Source organism: Homarus americanus, unplaced genomic scaffold, assembly GCF_018991925.1.
Source record: "Homarus americanus isolate GMGI-L3 unplaced genomic scaffold, GMGI_Hamer_2.0 scaffold41027, whole genome shotgun sequence".
NCBI lineage: Eukaryota > Metazoa > Arthropoda > Malacostraca > Decapoda > Nephropidae > Homarus > Homarus americanus.
In genome coordinates, this window is record NW_024745073.1 from 7,648,594 (window position 1) to 7,672,768 (window position 24,175).

Sequence of the window (24,175 nt, forward strand, 5' to 3'; positions counted from 1 at the left end):
ATACGGATACGGTTGTGGCTGCGGTAAACGAACCAACCAAACTCAACCTTAATTAAGCTTAGAGAATTGTATTTGAAAATGTTTTATATATTGTTTGTGGAATTGTGGAATTTTCTAACTTTTGTTGTTGAAGAACAGTAAAAACATTATAACGTTAATGTCTAAAATATATTCCAAAATAGTTTTGGTGAGGCTTGGTAGGTTAGTTGTTCTTGTTTTCAAAGATGTTTGTCGAAAAAAATGCAATTATTTGACGTCTTCCTTCACTTCAAAATATTCCACATCAAGTCTTTTGTCCTGGGCAGGAGATTCGCCCCCCCCCCAGTTTATTTCACCTGAAGATTAACCACCCTAAAGTTAACCTACCCTACCCAACCGTATCATAAACCCCCCTCCCCAAATAGAACATACGAATGGAGGAAACTGCAGCGGGCCTATTAGCCCATTCAGGGCAGTCCCATTTACACCCAGCCCCAATTGCTATTATATCCATCCAACCTATGTTTGAAGCTATCCAGCGTATTCGAGTTAATGATGATGTTTGGTAAGTTTTCCATTCATCCACTATATTTCCAAACCAATGTTTACCTATTTCGGGCCTAAATCTAAATTTGTCTAATTTAAAACCATTGTTCAGAGTTCACTCCTGGTTGGATAGTTTGAGCACCTTTGTAATGTCACCTTTGTTTAGCTCTGACTTCCATTTATACACCTTGTAGCGTACCGTATGTGGCCAGTTGTCAATTCTCTTTAGTTGTCTATTATCTCTTTGTATGGGCACACAAACGTACGTACATGTAGATATCTTCACTCAGGAATGAGGTAGGATAGAAACTCACGATGCGCTTTCTGTATATATATTGTTGTACAGCGCTGTGCTTAGGAGTGACGAGGTGAGGAGCTGTGAGAGATGTTGCTGGTCCAGTAGCCGAGTGTAGAATGCTCTCCCAATCGATCGATCGATGGGTGAAGTAAAGTATGAAGAAATCTTGATGCAGGTGCGTAGATTGGTGGTGCGGGAACTGGACTTGAAGAATAATGGTGGAATTTGGAGGGACTTGGGGTTGGTGGATAGTGCAGAAGAAAAGCGAGGAAATTGGAAAATAGTAGTAGAATGCTAGGTCTTGGTGCTCAACCCAAGTGCTTCTGTTTTCTCATGTTTGTGTTTCAGCTAATTTTCGTCTTAGGTATTATATTTATGTCAGGTGTTTGTATGTTTAGCAAATATTGCAATTTTATGCCGTACATTTTCGGGTCTTATGTCCTAGCCAATGGTGAGGAGTCTAGGGCAGGTACTTGTGTTTCTGCTAAGAACATCCCGTCTTTTTATGATCTAATGTTGTAAGTGGTAGGGCTGCCAAGGTTGTCACTGGGGTAACGTTGCATCTTTCAATAGAGTGGAGTTGGTGTGGGTTCTAGGGCTCTTCTTTTACTGCTAGGGAACCACGAGTGTTCTGTTCTTCCGTCTTCTGTCTCTTCCATCCATTCTTTGATTGGTCCTGGCTCTATTTCTTCTAACTTTGTCCATATTCTTTTTGAGTGTTCGTGTAGGTAAACGTTTAGGGGTTCTATTTGCGCTCGTTGGTGTAGTTGACGGTTGGTGACTATGTCAGGATATCTGATGTTATATACATCCCTTAGGGCTAAGTTTTGAATTGTCTGCAGTTTCTTTGTTTGTTTGTTTTATTGCATGTAGGGGAATTGGTGGATATACTAGTCGGGATTGGACAAAGGCTCTATATAACTTTAACTTGTTTTTTGCTGACAGGCTTCTGAAGCGTTTTAATTTAATTACCATGTTTCTGGTTTTTGCAAGTTTATCGGTGATGAATGTTTTGTAGCCTTTTGTAGTTATCTTCAACCCTAGGACAGTGCCTTCCATGGCATATGGAATTACTTTGTTGTCTACTATAATGGGGTCTTTTTTCCTTTTAGCGATTGGGATTATTTTGAACTTGGTGTTCGTTTGTATCTTCCACTTTTTTTCGTACTGGTTGATGTTCTCTATTGCGTTGGCAGTATGTTGTGCCATTATTGCTGTTGATTTGCCGGGGTATGTGATGATTTGTGTGATATCGTCTGCATGGCCGTATTTATACAATTAACGAGGATCAGGATTTGGGGTGAGCGTAGCGAGAGGACCAATCACAGCGGCTTAAGCGTAAGGAGTGAAACGCTCTGATCCTGAACCAGAGGTTGAAGGTAGAGACTAGGTCGGCGATCGTACCCCTGCGTCCTCTGCATAGACCTAGTCTCTCGGCGTAGCTGGCTGTACGCTGATTGGCTGGTAGGCGCGCGGCCGGAGCTCAGTTGGGAGTTGTAGGGAAGAGGAGCCACTACAACCTCTATCATATCGCCCCTCACTCTACGTCTCTCGAGGGAGTGCAAATTAAGATGCTTTAACCTGTCCCTGTACTCAAGGTTCCTAATGCCCGGGATTAGTCTCGTCATTCTCCTCGGAATTCTTTCTAGGGATTCTATATCCATTCTGTAATACGGTGACCAGAATTGAGTACCTTTGTAATGTCACCTTTGTTTAGCCCTGACTTCCATTTATATACTTCTATCATAGTAGGTAGTAGGCAGCTATCAAATAGGGAGGTACTACCGCCTGGGAAGATATTGGAAGCATAATGTGTTGTCTAATGGTAGACCCTGCTGCCATATGGCATCACGAATATTGTGACCAAGTCCCAGGTTGCTGATCTGTCTTTCTGCCTCATTTACACACTTTCGTTTAATACATCCTCTGCCTGAGGATGTATTAAACGAAAGTACTTGCTGCTTGTCTCCTTTCTCCAGCGGTTATTGTGCATATATATATATATATATATATATATATATATATATATATATATATATATATATATATATATATATATATATAATTTTAGGTTAGGTTAGGAATCCGTTACATAAAACAATTGTACTGCACCGTTATCTTTTATTGAGTATGATCTAAAATCACGGTATAATGACACTAGTATCAATGTAATACAACGGAAATGTAAAAAGTAGCAACTTAATCTAAAATTACAGACTCAGAGTACAGTGAAAATGGATGTCTGACATAAGCCCCCCGACGAAAGCCACCCAGACAAAAGCCCCCTACTTTGATCGGGGTGGCTTTTGTCTGACAACCCTAACCCAACCTAACCTAACTTAACCTAACCTAACCAATAATTAACCACAGAGAAGAACAGTATATTTTACCCTCAACTATTTAATTATGTCCGTAACTTTTGAGAGCCCTTACTGTTGTCAGACAAAAGCCACCCCGATCAAAGTAGGGGGCTTTTGTCTGGGTGGCTTTCGTCTGGGGGGCTTTTGTCTGGTGGCTTTCGTCTGGGGGGCTTTTGTCTGGGTGGCTTTTGTCGGGGGGCTTTTGTCTGTACCCCAGTGAGGATAGTGTCTTAGTATAAAATCGCAATGCTGTGAAACAAAATCTTAATATTTAATCTCAGTACCGCAGCAAAAGTCACATCAATATTTTTTAACCAATACTTTAATATTTCTTACCTTATAGTATTATGTCTTCCAACGAAGTAAATAACTGGATCGAAAACACAAAAGAACTTAAAAGTCGTCTAGCCTCCCCTCGTCTTGTCACGATGGAGACTTGTGCAGAACTGAAGTGAATTGCTTGTAACTGGTGGATTGGTCGGCTGTACATGAACTGTTATGACCCGAGACTGCATGGTTTTGCAGCCACTAGAGACGTTAATCCTTCCCTTTGTATCGGCGCTAAGTTAATCCTCGTCGTGTCTGACCTAACACCTGACCCACACCACATGAGCTCACTGGCGTACTTGTTTGAAGTTGTTTCCTTAATCCTCAACAGGTTACAGGTTGTGTGTGTGGCGGGGGGCCTCATAGCAAGGGTGTAGCTCATGACGTGGCCGTGATGATGTGGGTCAGGTGTTAGGTCAGACACGACAAGGATTAACTTGCCGCCGATACAAAGGGATGGATTAACGTCTCCAGTCCAGTAGCTGCAGATATGGGTGATGACAACCCCGTTGGGGTTTTGTCCGTTGGGGTTTTGTCACGGAACCGTGATGATCCTTGTGTTGTCAACAACTGGAAAGTGGGTAGTGAATGTGGAGACGGTGGAAAAGATTGAAGCAAAATTAGATAAATACTGGAAAAATCAAGAACAAGTATATAATTATAGGGCACAAATATCCGCCACACGCAGCCACCATCTGAGTAGAGAAGAGGCTATTGAGCAGGGGTCACAGGCGTGAGCCTCTTCCAGAATATCATCTAATAATAATAATAATAATAAGAATAATAAACGGTTTATTGAAAAAGTTTGCAGCCCGAAGGCTGAAAATATACATTGGACATAAATGACTTATTACATACATCTGTGAGTGTTCCATACTTGTGACACTACCCATTGTTCCCCGCTACCAGGCGACCGAGTATTCCCTGTTATCATCTGTTAATGACGGTACGGTCCTTGCCCTCTACCTGACTACGGTATAGTGTTGCCATCCGGAGAGTTCATAAATATACTCCAAATGCTCTGAGTGTATGTTCTTATCATGAATGACAAAACCAGAACCAAGGAAAGCTTACCATGTTTATTCGATTATTCTTTAAAATTTTATATTGATTAAAAATTCCTTTTAAGTATAGAGGCAAATGTAGAAACCAAACCTAACCATCAATACACAAGAAGCGGACGGATCATCCAAATATACATTTAAAGTAGGTGGGCAATTGTGTATTCTGTTGTTAATGATTGTTATTTTATTTTAAGTGTTTTTAAATGCAAATAGTAAAGTTAAGCATTAAAGAAATGTCTATACCCTGCATATGGGTGATTCCTGCCGCCGAAGTGCGAGGCTTTAGTGGGTGATTATCACGGGAACTGTTTATGAACTCTGAACTGATGGATGTTGTACTTTAGTTATATAAACTTAGAGATAGGCTGTCTCGAGTAATATTTGAAAGAAATTTGATTTGTTTGATAAATTAAAAGGGGGAATTTAAGATGAAATTAAATATATTTTTGTGGTATTCAAAATGATTAGTTGAAAGCCATAAAAGAAATACCTTTCATGTTAGCGTTTTCCACGTAGTACCACGTTTTCCATGTTCGCTTTATGTAGAAATAAGCGATCAGTTTTTTGGTGAGAATCGAGAAGAGAAAAATGCTTTCTATAGAGAAGGAACATTATATCTGATAGAAACACATTGAAATTTAAGCCAATTTGTGGAAGAACTTAACAATTTAAAGTATCTTGGTTAACCCTTTCCTGCTGTTTGTCGTGTTTTAGGATTTTATTTCGGCTGCTCCAGACGATTTTATTCAGCTTATGGAAACCTCCAGGAGCCAAAGAGCCTATCCATGCAGAAGCTTGATGCCAAAGTTGTATTTCTCACCAGACTGGCGAGTTGAACTTTGCGCGAGTGCCGAGTGCCGAGTGGGTGTGGATGTTTACACTTAGTTTGGGTCAAACTTGTGGTGAGAGTGGGCGTGCAATCGATCTCTCATACTCGGATTAGGTACTATTGGCCTGCAACGGATATAACTTAGGCCTGTTATTATAAACGGCCACTGCATATACTTCTAGCGCGACGACTTGTATTGACAACTGAAAAAATCATCAAAACAAGTATGTAGTAGTGAAATGTAATTAGTATGAGTGTCCATTTAAGATCCGACTTGACCAACACTGACGCGGGCACAGATACATAAAGAAGCCAGTGCATGCCCGGTACTTTCTAACAGTACGTAACATACGTGACCGCCTAAGCGTATTCTGTTCTATTGGGCCTGCGTTGGGAAAGTACCGGTACTCCCAGTAATTACTTCTACCATGACCTCCGAAATGATTGCGAATTGCGATAAAGCTGGAGCGTCGAAGCTTATGACCAAAGGATACTGGGATGAACCACATCACACCCATTGCGCTTTTTTTTACACGGGGATTGGCCTACCCGGGCACAATGACCCACAACGGGGCCTGGGGGCGAAAATTTAATAATAATAATAATAATAATAATAATAATAATAATAATAAAGAACCAAAAAAATACAAAAATGAAAAAAAAAAGATCAAGAGTAAGAAACAATAAATATATGTCCGAGACCCTGCAATTGTGTGTAAATGAGGCAGAAAGTCAGATCAGCAACTTGAGACTCGGTCACAATTTTCGTGATGCCACATGGCAGCAGGGTCTACCATTGGACAACACATTATGCTTCCAATCTTCCCAGGCGGTAGTACTGTAGGGGAGGGTATCCACTACCACAAACCATACAGTACCTCCCTGTTTGGTGCGAAACATCAGAGTATTCAATAAAAACGAATTATATATAGTCAATAGGTTATTGACATTCAACTTCATATATATATGGATAATTTCTCAAAGCAGCGCATTGATTATTATGTAGTAAAGTATATTATTTGCCTACTTAGGGGAATATCCGATACTCCAATCTGGTGGTAGCTACAAATTTACACCAGTTTTATATCATTTACTGTGAAAAAAATCGCAGACAATTAATCAATGCACACAATTGTAGTTTTTTAAACATGTTACTATTTTAATTGATTTAAAGAACACTGTATCTACCAGTTGGTAACAGTTGGCAGCGACACCACTTTTTCTTATATTAATTGTACTCGCCAGTTAAACGTTTAAAAAAAGTATAACACTGCTTCAATGCTGGAAATTTAAGACTGTAGGTTTTAAGATTAGGCTTTTACAGCGGAAAAGGCATAACATTAGGCTACATTTTTCCAAGTTGGAATAATAATATTGATAATTCAGTGAAATTGTCATGTATATGAATTATGCAGGTACTGTATATAGGTATACAGTTCAGCGTGAATATAGGGTACACAATTCCCAGTGGTGGATCTGTTGGACATTTACCAAGGGGAGTGTGGTCCTAAGTAAGTTCAGATTAATTACCGGGTACCATATTTACATAATGTCCACCCACTAGAGTATAGGTCAAATTTTGTTAGGTTTGGCTTCTTAAGGTCATCATGAATTTGCCCAAGAAATGAATGTGTAATCATTCAAAACACACTGAAATATACAGGAAAAACAATTTTCTCCAAAAAGTCGTGGGCAGTCCTAAGATGAATAATGACCCAAAATTTAAAAGTTCCGGCCTTATATATTCGACAATACAACAGTATCCTGCTCATTTTATATCCTAATGATCCCCTAATGTTAAATAGCAATTCTGAAGCGTGGAACGTTATTTGTACTAAATGCATTAAATAAAGAGATAAAAACTAATGACCGTCAACACTGATAGATATACAGTAGGTGTACTACTCACCTCTCTGGATCGTTCGGAAATCAGTAGAAAGACAGGTTTCTGATCTTTATAGAGTTTCTAGAGTATCCATTGGATATTTTTTTTAACTATCGCCAGACGATTTTAATCAGCTGAGGGGAGCCCCTGCCCTCTAAAGGGTTAATTACTGCACATTACTGGGGTTCTATTGTAGCTGCTAAAAATAAAATGAGCAAGACAATAGAAAAATGGGATTTCGCTGATTCGCTCGTCTACCTCCCTTTATTCTTTGCTTGTTAATTATTTTGTTTACTTTATGGCCGCTTGGCGATGCCACATTCAGGGGAGGCAGTCACTACTAAAAAAATTTCACAATGGGAAACCAACAGCTACCCCTAAAATGATCATTACAGTACTGACCACTGATCATTAAAGGTTAAAGTTTTGTCACTGTGTAACATTGATAAGTTTTATAGAAGTGGAACTATCAATTCTAGGGGTCAGTAACATTTGAACATAAAAGGACACCTGATTCGTGTCACGTGCAGTTTGGATGTCAGGTCCACTCACTTGCCCGAAGGTCAGACAAGTACAGTTGGTCTCTGTGTTTGATTCTGTATTCCGTAATGCAAATTGTTTGTGCTGTTATGAAATGTTTTTGGCATAAACATACTGGTGCAGATAAATAGGGAGCTAAAATTTACAACACCTAACACAGTACAGTAGTTTGGATGATATCATTCATAAATATTTGTGCTATTATTGTGAAACAAGTGAAGCTTATTGTTCAGAAGAGTTGATAGTATCAGAAAGTCGGTTATCAGGAGCCTTGTAGCATTGATATTCGAGAAGAACATTCAGAGTGTTAACCGCAGAATTAATGACCTACAATGGTTTGTTAAAGTTTTTAACATTGATGTAATTGGTTTACAAGAACCTTACACGTCCAGCACCCTGAAGAAAGCTGCACCCAGGATAGCTGGGTTTACAGCATATAATAGTGGAGCAGGAAGTGGCCTGCTCACTTATGTAAAGAATAGTCTGGTCTGTAAATGGATTAAAACTCACAATGATGAAAATACTCACTATCAACTATTTTCAGTAAAGACAGCAAACAGTCAATTTTCGCTGTATAACATCTATGTTCAGTGTAATGAGCTGCGAGCGGACGTGTTACCAAAGCCATCAGGTAACAATGCTATGCTGTGTATGGGTAACTTTAACTCTCGTCACACTGTCCTCGGTGATGTCCAGTGTAACTCTAATGGGTGGGTGTTCGTGAATTACATCAATAATCATAATATCACTGTATACGACACAGACAAAGTGACACATCTGATGGGGGGCAGACTTGTTTATGTGATTGGGTATAACCTAGTAGACAGTAATGTCAAGGCTAAGGTCATGTCAGACCATCTAGTCAGTGATCATTATGCAATACTTACTGAATACACTGTCGCTGATGTCAAGTGTGAACCCCATCCTACGCTCAGAATTAACATCCCAGATTATCTTAAACTGCACTTCAAGGCCTACATCCACAGATGGTATGCTGGATATACACCTGGGTCAGTGGATGAATTTTGCTGTGATCTTGTAAATGTCATTATTACATATTATACCACCTGGGTTAAGTCAAGGAAGAAGGGGGACAGCACTAAACCACCTCTGTGGACACATGACCCCATCCTCACCAAAGAAGGAGAGAAGGTAGAACAGCTTGACAACACTTATAAGCAAAATAAAACTAGTGATAACCTCCTGGCATTCCTCAAAGCTAACAGAGCATTTAGTGAACTCAAATGTCAGGTGAGAAACACCTATTTGGAACAATTCTTACAGGAGATAAATAGAACAACCACTCTAGCAGAAGTGTGGAACAAAATTAGAGCCATTACCAAGTCACCCACCCCAGTCCAACTTCATCACAGCCCTGCAGAATATGCTGACATGCTATTAGACCAATGGTCTAGTGTGACACAAATCACTTCCCTGCATCCTGACATACAGAAATATCTTAAAACCACACACATTAATTGGGGTTTCAATATTGAAATAGCTTGTTCCTCACCAGACCTTACAGACCAGTTTCCTATAACGCACCCTGAACTAACAACAGCACTAATAAAAGGTGAATCCTCCTCCCATGGTGAGGATGGCATAACCTATAACACCCTGAGATTTTTAAATGAGGTCCCTAACCATCCACTGCTTGACCTGTATCAAATGAGCCTCACACAGGGTATTCTGCCTAAGACATGGACTCATGGAAACATAGTACCAATCTCTAAAGCCAACTCTCCAAACTTCAGGCCCATTTCACTCACATCCTGTATGTGTAAAGTCCTTGAAAGAGTTGTTCTCAACCATCTCATGTTTCAAGTCAAAGACAAACTGGCCCCTAATCTGTATGGGTTCATGCCCAGGCGCAGCACACAGACATGCTTTGCAGAATATCTTGTTCACTCAAAAGATAAGACACAAACAGCCTTCGTAGACCTTAAATCAGCCTTTGATGTAGCTAATAGAGACATTATACTTGAGCAACTAGCTAATTTTGGCATCCAAGGTAACCTCCTGACATGGATAAAGGGTTATCTGTCCAACAGGTATGCCAGTGTTCTGTTTAGGGGAGTCAAAAGTGCCAGATTGAGATCATTTGAGCTTGGCACCCCTCAGGGAGGAGTGTTAAGTCCATGCTCTTTAATATACTGATGCACAAGCTTATTGCTGACATTCCAGTTCAGCCAAACGAGGCTGTAATATGCTACGCTGATGATATCTGCATTATGACACCGACCAAGCTCAGGCTCCAAGCCTTGCTGGATGTATTTGCTCGGAGGACTGTGGTCTCCTAATATCTGTTGACAAGACGAGGGTCCTCAATCCTCGTCCTGCTCACCCTCTGCCTCTTGACTTTAACATTAACAGCATGCCCTTGGAACTATGTAGTAGCTCTTATAAATATCTTGGAATTAGTGTGAATGAAGCAAACTTTGTTGGCAACCTTCGTGCCAAACTAATGCAGCGCATTAAACCCCTCAGAATCCTTGTTGGCAAGGGCTATGGAATTAACATCACCTATGTTCGTACTTTCTATCTTCACTTCATTCGTTCTGTAGTTGACTATCATGCTCTCCATCTTGTGACTATTCTGCCAAAACAACTCAACATCCCTTAGGTAGTGCAAAATGAAGCCATGCGCATCATTCTAGGATGCCCAAAATCAACCAGAATTGTAAACATGAGGAAAGAGCTCGGACTGCCCTCCCTATCTGAGAGGATAGCTCTACTTAATACCATGTTTTGTGTCAAAGTTTTGATGATCAATGGTCCCCAAACTACAGCTCAAACTGAGTTGATGTTCTATCTAAGTAATCCCAACTATCTCGCTAACCTTCCACAAAAGACTCTCTTTGGGGGCGTGGCTTCATAAAAGTGTTGCAGATCTCTTGAAACTGAATGTCCCAATCACCCCAGATGAACCCATTAATGCCATTCCTCCTTGGCTGGATATATCAGTTCCTATTAATTACACTCCTGTTGGTAGAAAGCAAATGTTAAACACCGATGTGATGAGATGTGTCACACTAGAAACTATTAACAGACACATAGAGAGTATTAAATCAAGTGAATGTTATGCTTTTACTGATGGTTCTGTGCAGACAAACACAGGTAGAACAGGCTGTGCAATTGTAATATATAATATATAAAGAAAAAGAGATGATAGTGTCAAACAAGCAAAGGCTGAACAACTGGGCCAGCACAACACAAACTGAACTAACTGGAATCTACTTAGCTACAGACTACCTTAAAAAAATGGAAGGGGGGTGATATTCTGTGACTCTCAATGTGCTTTGAAATCAATGAACAGCCCGCCAGGTTCTATGTCTAAAGTTGTATGTGATATTAAAAGAAATGTGATAACTTCCAAATGAGAACAACTCTCGTATCGAATTTGTGTGGATTCCGTCCCTTGTTCAAATTAGGTATCATGACTGTGCTGATAGGCTGGCCAATGAGGCATGTAAGAAAGAAAATGTTGACCGTGACCTTGGCCTGTCCAATGCTGTACCTGTACTTAAAAACATTCAAGTCAGAATCATGAACTCTGATCTAGAAGAACTGAGAAATGCAGAGAGACCTGGCAGTTGTAGCATTAGTAAATATGAAAATTTTTGTGACGAGAGGTACCGGTATGGCCAGCATAAGGACAGAACCAGACAATGTGATGTAGTCGTGGCCAGAATTAGGTACCCATACCGGAACACTCAGCATGTAAACTTTGTAATAAACCTTTAAAGCATACACTTGAACACAATATTATTGAATGTGACACTGTCAGAGACTTCAGGCCACCTGGCATATTGTATCATGAACTTTGTAATTACTACATTGATTTGGGGGTGCTTGGGGACATTCTTGCTGTTTATCCCAAATTTATTAGCCCACACTGATTAGTCTTCAATTAGAATACGACGTCCAATGTATATGAACCACTGTCTTGCATGGCAGCGAACAGTGACATCACCCACATGACTCTGACTTATATATAGTACTGCTAATGCATATGATGTATTTCTTTGTGTACGAACCTCTGCCCTGCATGGCAGCGAAGAGTGACATTACCCACATGAATCTGACCTATATATACTGTTAATGAATATTCTTAATGCTGGAGTGACAAAAGGTGCAGCAATAACACTCAAGGCAACAGCAGCTCCACCAGTTAAGCCAATCAGTGCCAATGATGTATTTCTTTGTGTATGAACCTCTGTTCTGCATGGTAGTGAACAGTGATACCACCCTCAGTGTCAAGACCTAACTGAATTACTCAGAATAGGCAAACTGTACTCCAAGCTTTGTCAATAAATTTGTTAAACCAATTAACTAAAACTGTCAGTGAGTTAATAGTGTCGTGTATCTCCGGTAACCTTGACTGAGAGAAACTATCTTATCAATGTCATTTACCATTTACCTGTAGGTATTAATAGTCTCTTCCACATACCGTACTCTTACCACTGACGTTGTAGTAGACATTCTCTTGTTCAAGAGTGGCCCAAGAAACCTAATAGAAAAGTTAGGGTTAGTTAATTTGCTAAAAGTCTTAGCAATTGTTAATTTTATACAGGTTGTTGGTGATATTGTACATTACAATTTTAACCAAATCATGATGTAATTATGGTAACTAAACAAGGAACAGGTATGGACAGTATGCACGTGCACACACACACACACACACACAGTGAAATAAGTCTTATAGCAGTATATAAAGATTACTCCAGATTTCAATAATGAATGTTAAAGATTTTGATTGTTTCATTTGCATGATTTAATGTATGATGAACAGAGGAAATGCTTCCAATCTGGAGAAAGTTACCACAAATAGGGTCAAGAAGGTCTACATTATCTCTTGCAGATTCCTATCCACTTTTGACAGTGATATTAAAAAAAGTCTATTCGCTGGAGTGCTGGAGGATAAGTTACATGCCACTGGCAATGGCACAAAATGGAAACTCGTGTTTGGCCTCAGTGCCGGATTTAGACCTGTGGAGGCCCATGGGCAGCCTGTTTGTGGAGGCCCCCCTCATTATAACTACCCAAGAGGGTGGGGTGGCGAGTGAAGCGAGCCTAAACATCTGGGAGTTCCGGGGGACGCTGTAAGCCCCCCCGGGAAAATTTTGAAATTTGAACACTTCTTTGGAGAATTTTGAAGCCATATGCAGTTATATTGAGGAAATTAGAACATTGAGAAATTTTTAATTAACTGTATATTTATTGATAGTGTACAAATTCCCAACACACACACACACACACACACACACACACACACACACACACAAAAGTGAGACATGACTGGAGTCATTCATGTGGTTTCAAGTCTACCAGCCCTGATATAGCTACTTCCACACATGTGGAGGCCCCCAGATTGTGGAGGCCCCTGAGCAGCTGCCCACTTTGCCCACTCCTGAATCCGGCCCTGCTTGGCCTAGTGGTATTATTATCACTAATCAGATCTCATTATTGACAGGAATGGTGGAGGGTGTGGAAGATGGTGGGTGGCCCGCCACACTAACCCGAGGGCTACATGAGACATGGCAGTCACAGCTATTCACCGATCTCATTATCAAAACTCAAGATGAAGTCATCCATGCTCATAAGGTCATCTTGGCAGCTGCATCTCCTTACTTCAGGTCAGTAGCACACCAACAAACTACAATTTTTTAACAATAACATACATACTGTACTGTACTTAATGCTTGGATATATTTGGTACAGGCCTTAAGGATGTTTTAAATACTGAACAATAATCAATAAACTTTAAAATCAGTAATTATCTTATTCAAAGCCTGGTACAGTAAAAGACTTAACCACGGGTTAAAATTTTAGGTTAATTATGCAGATTAAACTTGAAAATCAGACCCATAAATTAGAGCATTTTGTTGAAACGCTTTTGAAACTGGTACTGTAATTCTTTTAAGCCTGTTTTCCAAGAAAAAATAGTCTTCAGTAAAGGAAAATATTTTAGAAAGAAGTTTTATTTACTCTTGAATACAAAGTCCTTTTGTTTTGAATTTTAGGGCAATGCTATCTGGTGGCCTGCTGGAAGGAAGAACACAGACACTAGTTCTGGAAGATGTTACTGGAGCTATTTTGAATACAGTACTCACTTATATCTACACTGGCCAGGCCACACTGACAGAGCACAATGTACAAGATGTTCTAACTCTTGCTGACTATTTTCAAATACACGCTCTTAAAAAACTTTGCTGTTACTACTTAAAGGTAATGTATATATTGTACAGTACCTGTACTGTACTTTACCTGCATATGTTACAGGAAATCTCTGTAATTAAGGATTTCCCATAATCCCTTGAATTATAAACTGAGGATTTCACGTAATCCCTAGTTACACCTTTTCCTGTAACAATACAGTATACAGTACTGTATACTGTATCTTTCACATTATTGAGAAATTTAATTCTGGTGGTCACTAGACAAGTAAATTAAATATTGTACAGCATTGTACCTATACTGTATGCCGTAGTGTTAAAGGTACTGCACATATGCCAATATTTATAACCTTATCAAGAGATAAGTGTACTTAACATTACTATTGGGTTTCTGATGAAATTATAAAGGCTTCAAATTTTTTTTTTTTTTCTTCAACCATATACCAGTACAGTAGTTGAATTTATTTATTTATGTTTTAAGGTAGTCTTGAAAAGAAGTTTAAATAAATTTTCTCTCCATACCCCAAAGAACCATTTAGTGATGCAAACGTGCCTCAATGTCTATGAGGTTGCAACTCTCCATCGATGTTATGATCTAGCTGCTGATGCTCTGGCGTTGGCTTGCTCCCAGTTCTCAGAAGTCTTGGTGCAGCCAGTGTTCTCTACACTTCAGCCAGAAACAATATTAGCACTTCTCAAACAACTATACCTCAGCATTGAGTCAGAAGAGGAGATATTAGAGGTTTGTTTAATTCAGTGCATCTGGCTTGCTGAATATGCTTTGTTTATTGCATTTACAATAAAACCAGTATAACTTGGCATATATGGGGCTGAGGCCTTGCCAAGTACTAATGAATTTGCCACCTTATTGGTAATGAATATATATATATGTACTGTACTGCATATAAGGTACCTGTACTAGCCAACAGAAAGGGACAATTTCTTGATGAGCTTGCCTCTGACGAACTGTACTGTATATTGTATTGTACACACTGTACAGTACAGTAAATTATTCTAACAAACTTAACACTACTGTATAGTATGTACTCTACACTTTATACATAACAGTAACATTTCACAAACACAGTAAATAAATGTTCTGACAAACTTAATACTACACTATATATACATAACACATAACACCTGTATCTATGCAGTAACATTTCACAGGCACTAAATCAGTGTCAGATCTGCCTGTGACAAGAAGCACACGTAAACTGATGCTCACGGGCTGTCAACTGAAACTCTGTGTAAGCTGGCTTGCTGAGTTCTCACTTGTGACTTGGCTCCTGTTGGCTTAGTGCCAATTTGCTGGCAACTAAAAAAATGTAATGGTTTTCCGATGCTGTACTGTAGTGTACCCACTTATCGCAAATTCTGACTTATTGAATGCCAAGTTATGGGTGTTTTACTGCACTTGTACCAGTTTTGCCTTTATTTATTTTTTTCATTATGTAAAATACAGCACATGGGCAACCCGCGGCCCGAACCGAACCATGTCTTTATGTGGCCCGCAGAGTGATTGAGAAATTCTTTAATATGGCTCGCGGTTCAGGTAGAGGTAGCTAGTTTATGGTGAGTAAAGCAATATTCTTTAAAAGAATAATCTTCACACACATTTCATTACTGTTTCATCACCTAAGAGTAAGAAACTACAAAAATGTAAGTGAAATAACTATATAGTCAACAATATAAATATTTTAACTTGTGTGAGGTTTGGGCCAAGTTTGGCATGGTCTGTTTGATAGATTAGCTGCTATGTGGCAGTGGGTCACTTGGGCATTAACTAAGGTTGGGTAGGTCTAAGTGGGGTCATGGGCAGTGGTTACACACAAAGGAGGTCTTGAGGGTCCAGACTCCCCATTTTCATGTGAAAATTCCAATACTTTTTCTTTAATGCAGTATTGTACTCAAGGATTTTTTGTATAGTAAAGAGTAATTACTATTGACCACAGATTATCTCCTATTATCAAGTGCTCATGGCTTCAAAATACCCATGATATTGGTCAGATTTCAAAAAATCTTATAACCCCCCTATTTTATATTCCTGAATACACCCCTGACATGAGTCAAAGGTAAAGGTCTCTTTCTGGTTACAGACTGTCTCTCTCCATAGCATCTTATCCTTCATGCCTGTAAAATAAATAGGCTGTTTCATTGTAGTTCCTCATGTACCAAGATTAACCTTGACATTATTTTGGTGGGTGTCTCTCATAAGTAAGGAAAATGCTGTAACTGCAGGAAAAATCAATGTATTCACAGACTGCTTCACTCATCTTCTGTTAAATGCCAAGAAGCATTAACATTTTACCTAAAAAAATTATTATGATGGATTCGTTTCATAAATGGGAAAAAGACTGTAACTGCAAACTGAAAATAAAGTAAGTTGGACGTGATGATAAAGTGTTTCACTGTCCGTGTTAATACAATATTAAAATTACTTTTGGATTAGATAGGATAAAAATTTTGGTGGGTTGGCTCGTAATGCGGCCCATGACTGTGGAAAGGTTGCCCATGCCTAATTCCGGGCATTTGGAACCTCGAATACGCAGACAGGTTAAAGCATCTTAATTTGCACTCCCTCGAGAGACGTAGAGTGAGGGGCAATATGGTAGAGGTGTATAAATGGAAGTCAGGGCTAAACAAAGGTGACATTACAAAGGTACTCAAACTATCCAACCAGGAGCGAACTCGTAACAATGGCTTTAAATTAGAGAAATTTAGATTTAGGCATGAAATAGGTAAACATTGGTTTAGAAATACCGTAGAGTAGTGGTTGAATGGAACAAGTTACCAAACATCATCATTAACTGGATAGCTTCAAACATAGGTAGGATGGATATATTAGCAATAGGGGTTGGGTGTAAATGGGACTGCTCAGTATGGGCCATTAGGCCCGCTGCAGTTTCCTTCACTCTTATGTGTTCTTATGTTCTTATGTACAGTATTTATCTTGTGATTGAAGGCCAGGATAAACATATGAGATGATTTTTTTGTCTATTGTTAATTATCCATCACCCATCTCTTACCCTTTGATATCTTTTGAACTTCAAGATGATTTTAATAAACAGAATGAACATGTCTTAATTTAGGTTCTGTTATCCCCTTTGCTATAGGGATGCCATTTTATATATTTTATTTGGCTAACACCAGACACTTTTATTCAGCTCAAAGAGGACCTCATACACAAGAGGTTAATTATTTTCTGGGTTTTGCTTTCAAATACCGTAACTATTTACTCTCCCATTCTGGAACCAATACTGTGCGTGAACCGACTGCCCAAGCTGCGAATGAGCCGATCATTGGCAAAGAAGTTTACAATAAAGTAAAGTATTGCAACCAGGTTTAAAAATGTGTTTTTTAAAATGTAGGACTCTGAATCATATGCAGATTTAGCTACAGTATAGTACAGGACATTCTCGCTTAACGTCGGGGTTATATTCCTGAAAATGCGACGTTATGCGAATCAACGTTAAGCGGATCTATTTTCCCCATAAGAAATAGATAAAATACGTGAGTTACGTTCCCAGCCTCACCTTTGCCCCATGAAAAAAGTTACATATACAGAAAATCATTGCCATTTCTATAGAAAATAGTATATAGAACTACAGTACTAAGTTTGTATTGGCACTCACCGGGACGTTAAACGAATTTTTGGTCTCTTAAAATTCAGCGATGTAGTACCGAAACAACGTTAATTGGGGCGACATTAAGAGTAGACTTACTGTATACCATATTTGACAAGGATGTGCTGTATGGCAAGTTCTTCTTAACAACTGTTTTGGTTTCTTTGGCATCAAGTACTGTATGTAAAAATGGCTTTCAAGCCAATAAATTATTTAATTTTTAATATAAAAGCTAATGTCATAAGCCAGTCAAAGCTTAGCGGTTTTCTACATTAATGAGTTGGATGATTTAATGTTGAGAATTGGCATCCATACTGTAGGTTTTCTTGCACTGTACAGGTATTTTCTTTTTAATTGTGTTATGAATGCATTCTAAGCATACTGTATTACAGTACTGTATGTCTTACTGTGATGTAACTTTACAGGGTGTGACTCGATGGGCATCACAAGACCCTGCTGAGAGACAGAAATGGCTACCTGCTCTCATTCAGAAAATTGATCTGGGATTTCTCAACACCCAGACAAGAATAAAGTGGGTAGCTTCCTTTGAGGAAAATCATCTTTTGTCAGAAGATCTAAAGCACATTCTAATTCCTTTGGAGATCAACTCATATGGATTAGAGGATGGTTCTGACAACCAAAAGGAATCCACTAGAAAAACACGGCATAATTCTCAGGAGGAGGTGGGTTCCACTCACAGTTAAGATTGGAAGTAATATTAATAGGAAGTGAAAGTAGAATCCTTGATTTTCATATATGTTAAGGATAAGGCAGTTTAATCTCAGGGATAATGACTGAAGATGATTAGAATAGATTTTCCACATGCCTTCTGGTGCTAGAATTGTTGTGTGGCCTTTTGAATTAATTTTTTCATGTAGCCACTGTCAATAATGTAAGAAATATTTTGATTTGTGTGTGTTTGTCCTGCCATTTATACAGCCTCACTTGTATATTGGGTCAAGTGAAGTAGTGGGTAGCAGCCCCGAGACTGTTAGAGGAAAATTATTTTCAATGACATGAACATGTTAAAAATAAACCCATGTACTGTACATACACTATTTCTGTGCATCAAGGTGTTACTCGTGATGGGTGGAGATTCAAATGGTCGTATACTTGGCAATATTGAGTGCTTTGCTCTTGGCTTCTCATCATGGCGGTGCAGCCTACCCGATGTGGCTGCTCACCCACACAGTCACAATGAATACCAAGTCCTCCCAGTTATGGAGTCTCCCAGGGCCTACTGTGCTGTTGCTACTCACAACAATTTGGTATATGTTCTTGGTAGGTATAATTAATTTATCAGAAAAGAAATGTAATGTGTCACAATTATTGAGCCAATTAAATTTTTCCTTGTACAGTATAGTCTGGATTTAGGCGGTCAATTGAACTCGTGGAGGTCCGCGTAAAACTTTTTCCGACACAATATGTACCTTGTAGTAAAAATAACATCATAATTTTATGATGGTATTGACACACACATAATATCTAAATAAAAAACTACAAATCTAAAGGTGTTTAACACTTACGTTAGTAGAAGAGATGGGTCGGCACACGTGGATGGCGGCTGGTTCCGAGGCAGAGGGCAGATTAGTGGCCCTCCGGTGAATCACTATCAATACTCGCAGAGGTTTGTAGGGCCTCCCTGACAAACCCCTCAAAGTTCATATCCTCACTGTCACTATCACTGACTTGGGCTGGCTGTGGTTGTGGTGGGTTGCGGGCGAGACTAGCATTGATGTTGTTGTGATACATCTGGACATACGGCTCCATAACTTTCGACAGAAGGTTATTAGACACTTCATACCGATGCTTGACTGTGTCTTTGTCAAGGATGAGCTTAAATTTCTCTCCCAACACGATGATTTCCTTCATATAACCATGGCTTGGTCCAGGTAATTCAAGGTTTTTCTCGGGTGGTGGGGGTCCAGCGGAAGCCATTGTGAGGGGAATAGCGGGCACAAGAGAGAACTGTAAACGCAGAGACTGAGAACAATGAGACTGGCCCGGCTAGGTCAGCGACTTCTTCCCTCTGGTGGCAGGGCACGTCATGTTACATGAGACCAATCACAGCTAGCGGCGGAGGGAATGCATGGGTGGTGAGGATGCGTGGCCCAATCACAGTCCGATACGTAAGAGCGATCTAATGCGCACCCTGCCCACGCCGCTTCCCGCGTAAATGATGAAATGAACCGCGTAACTTAAAATTTTCATTTTGGCAAGGTGCCGCGTAAATGACCAAACTCGTAAACAAAATCCGCGTAAATGCAGACTATACTGTAGTGTGATTTTCACCTTGAGGTATCAATTTTTTACTGCTTTTATTCATTGGCTGTCCATTTCATTGCAGGTGGTCAAACGAATAAAAATTTTCTTGCTTCCTGCGAGTGTTACAGTGTACTAACAAACACCTGGCGCCAACTTTGTGACTTACCAGTGCCTGTCCATGGAGCGACTGCTGCTTTTCTGGATGGCACTCTATACTTCACTGGTGGGAAGTCTGAACAGAGATACCATAATGAACTCTGGGTAAGCACACAGGGGTACTTGAGTAGATACTGTACTGTAATACTCAAGAGCATTTTTATCAACCCATTGTTATTCCAATCTTTTCTCGACAGTTAACACATTTGATTTACTTTTTAAGGTTTATGATGAGCACCATGACACTTGGGTCACACGCAAATCTCTCACTGTTGCCCGAGGCCACGGTGGAATGGTTGCCCTTCATGGTTCACTCTATGTGGTTGGTGGTATGTGTTACAATGGAATCAGAAGTCAAGCTGTAACATTATGTGAAAAGTATGATCCAGGGTCAGATACATGGGTACCAATTGGTAAGCAAGACAATATAGTTCTGTTAGTGCTTGATCTATCATCTGTATTGAGTTGTCATAATAAGATTAAGTACTGTATTTTGTGTTTTATGTATACTGTAGTATACCGGAAATGCTGTTTATGGTAATAAAGTAATTTACTGAGAATCTTTTTTGTAAAATATTTCAATATACTGTATTGTCCTGTACATATCATTTACAATACAGTACCTGTATTACTTTGTGCATCCTTTGAGGTAACCTTATTCTCTCAGATTATTGCGTTAGAATTGAGAATAATCATGATATTACCAGTAAAGAATATTCATTCTCTTATTGTAACACATTTTATCATTCCCTCATATCAGCACCCTTAGGCCAAGCTCGTGCATATTTGGGTGTGACTGTGATTCATGACCAGCTGTATGCCATTGGCGGCTATAATGGCTCAAGATGGCTGAGCTGTGTTGAGAGATACGATCCTCTGCGTGACCAGTGGACCTCAGGTGAGTGACATAAAGTCTAAAACTTGAGTAAACACTTTCCATTTAATACTGTCATGGGGACCATACTCACATGTTTGACAGGATAAACCTTGTTCATTTTGGGAAACGTGAGAGAGTTGTATGAAGCCCCATACAAAGAGGATACTGTATGTAGTAGGATATTGTCATTTTTTATTAAATTTTTTATGGGGTTAATAGAGACAATGTTTAATAGGCAACAGATAACCTATTTTCATATTATTAACCCTCTTTTCACAATAGGCAATGATACATACTTTATTATTTTATCCTATTTGCCACTTGGGCAGTCGGTCATATCTCTGTTACGCATTGTTGGCAAACACTGGGCATGTATTGTAATTCACTTCATATCATTTCGTTACTTTTCCTGTCTCCTGCGACCAAAATTCACCTATCACAATATCTCCTCAAGTCTCACTCACTTCCTTAGATACATTACTTAATACGTATTGTTAATTTTTTTATTTAGCAAAGTGTATAACATCAGTCACTTCATTTATGAGCAAACATCATGAAAAATTATAAATAAATTGAGTCCAAGGTGTTCTGTAAAAGAAGATGGATCCCTTGTTGCATTGGGCTAAGAAATTGTCCCTGCTATTACACTGTAGCCAATAAATATGAAAAAATTCTGTCGCCAATAAATTTTGAAACAAATTTGTTGAGACTAAACCTTATATTACTGTACTAGCAGAGTTACCCTGTGTTGCCCAGGAAGATTGGCAGAGCAGGTCTTACGGCCAAGTGATAACTGCTTTATTGGCAGCATTTGTTTATTTCTGAAATCAATCAAAACAGCTCATAACATTTGAAACCTTTAAGTATTTTTTGGTTAATTTTGACAAATTTAAAAAACTATATTATGGTCCAAAACCAAAAAGCCAAATGGCAACTCTTGCCCAAACTGGTGTAATTCTTGCAATTCATGCCAGCTTTAGTATAGTGTCGAGTGTGATTGAGGTTTACTAATGAGGTCAATATTGGGTATTGTGTTTTACTAATTGGGGCCCAATAAAAACAAAAAAACAATGCAAAAGGAGCCCAAAAATTAACAAATGAATTTCAAAAGGCCAAAAAAGGAAAAATTAAAAATTACAGATTCTTGGAGATGGGAGAATAAGCCCCAAGACCCCAAAACTCAAAGTTTTGAAATGAAACCCAGTTAAGAACCATCTGTAGGTCAAGACAATTACAACAATACCAAATATGAAGAGATCGTTTGTCTGGGAGGGGAATGATGCATGGACAAACACACACACACACAAAGGCAAACAGACAGATAGAGACTTCCAAATATATACCTATGAAAAAAAGAAGATATGACTGAAATAGATACTGTATTAAAGTATTGAAAAGAAAAAAAAATCATTTTGTGCATGTAAAGATATAATTACTTTTTAAAGTACACTGTACCTGTAATTTAAAAAAAATTATTGGCTAATGAAGATCTTGTGGTGGTTTGCAGTCTCACCAATGATCAGCACTCGTAGCAGCTTTGGTGTGACTGTCAGTCATGGAAGGATCTTCTGTCTAGGTGGTTTTAGTGGGGAGTCCCTCCTCAACACAGCTGAAAAATACAACCCTCGCACCAACATGTGGCATTGTGTCCAGTCTATGCAGCTACGACGCTATGGACTAGTTGCTGCAACTGTCTGTGTTCCAGGGACTGCTAGAGTATAGTTAACATGACTCATAATTCTTGCTACCTTAGGTTGCAGCCGATGCTAGTAACATACCCAAGATTTATATATGTAATGTTAGTATATATTTAATATTCCCAGTACAGTAATTAGAATTGCTAATCCATATTAAAGAACAGACATCCGTCACTTGCATGTTGTAGTAGTAAGACTCGACCATTCCTGAGCTAAGTAAAAGTAACATTACACCACTGAGTTCATTAAGTATCCCCAAAAATGCAATCAAAATGTCATCATTACCCATAATATGTATAGCAACAATATCATTTACTGTACAGTACTACCAATAAAGTCAGAGATACACTTACAGACATCCCTGATTTATGAAATGGTTCCATTCCTGGAAAAAAACTTACTGGTAAATAAACTGGCTTCTCGTAAATTGGATCACTTTCCCATAGACTCCTGTTACAAAAGTTGAGATATGTTAAAAAAAAGTCTTAAAATGATACAAAACATGTTTTTTATTAAAAGATTTAGTGTAGCTACACAATGATTGTACTGTAAACCAACAATATAAATAATAAGTAAATTACATGCAGTGGAGGACAGAGAAGTTACTGAAAACTGCAGCACTGGTTGTGATGCAGTGGGACATTCATGGCTTCAATTTTATAGTGATGCACAAACAGTAAGTCTACTGCACTGTGCAGTACATATGTACATTTTGTTTTCATTGGATTTGATTATTGATGATGTTTATCTGAAGAAGAAACACTAAACTTAACCATTTAACATTTTATTTTTTCCATCACCATAACATCAAATTCTGGGATACTAAACACATCATCAATCCCACATAGTGATCCTGTGAGTCATGATAACTAAAACACATGTATTTTATTTTTAGCTTAGCCACTCTTGCCTTTAGTTTAATTAACTTGAACTGACAGGTCTGGTATAGGAAGCCCTGAGATGCCTCACTATCTTCCCATACTATGAAAAAATTAAGAAAAAATAATAATAATAACTTTGGATTTTTGGTACAAAAAGCGAAATGTAGGACTGTCTGTATTTATGTTTAGAAGACAGCTTATAACCAGGAGACATCAGGTGGAACTATTGTTCTTACCAATGTTGTGAATGTACAACAACTTTAGCCGAGATTGTTAATGAACTTGGGGTTTTGTACATTGTACTTATGGCAAATGATATTCCTAACTTGTAGCAGTGTTATGCTGTTATCAATACTAAGGTGTAACTAGATCTTCAGCTACACACATAATTTTGTTCTTAGATTGTGATTGCAACAGATGATCCCAAATAAAAGTTTATCTCTTTTTACCACTTTCTACAGAGTTCATTATTTACTGTATGAGAAATTCAGTTATTGAAACATTAATATTGCATACATAATAAATCTGTTGTTGTGTCTTTATTGTTGTAATTTTTTGTGAGATTTTGTATATAAATTCCGTTTCAGTTCCAAACTTTTTTTCAATAAAACAAAGAAAAATAACTTCAGAAATTTAAAACTTAATCCTAATACAGTACCGTAAATTCTC

At 38.7% G+C, this 24,175-nt stretch overlaps 1 protein-coding gene across 4 annotated transcripts in view; it reads left to right on the forward strand.

The window, feature by feature from the left end:
• Positions 1-23,951, forward strand: part of LOC121878524 (kelch-like protein 12) — a 41,108-nt gene extending 17,157 nt beyond the window's left edge. For 2 of the 4 annotated variants that reach the window (XM_042384786.1, XM_042384787.1), the window contains exons 3-11: positions 13,302-13,464; positions 13,852-14,056; positions 14,534-14,746; positions 18,056-18,313; positions 18,704-18,911; positions 19,978-20,156; positions 20,275-20,464; positions 20,812-20,949; positions 22,436-23,951. In XM_042384786.1, the coding sequence (XP_042240720.1) occupies positions 13,302-13,464; positions 13,852-14,056; positions 14,534-14,746; positions 18,056-18,313; positions 18,704-18,911; positions 19,978-20,156; positions 20,275-20,464; positions 20,812-20,949; positions 22,436-22,650 (1,769 nt within the window). In that variant the 3' untranslated portion in view covers positions 22,651-23,951. Of the gene's footprint in view, positions 1-5,448; positions 5,628-12,289; positions 12,356-13,301; positions 13,465-13,851; positions 14,057-14,533; positions 14,747-18,055; positions 18,314-18,703; positions 18,912-19,977; positions 20,157-20,274; positions 20,465-20,811; positions 20,950-22,435 lie in introns of those variants that run through there. The other 2 variants (XM_042384788.1, XM_042384789.1) reach the window with 2 other exon arrangements.
• The last annotated feature ends 224 nt before the right edge of the window (positions 23,952-24,175 follow it).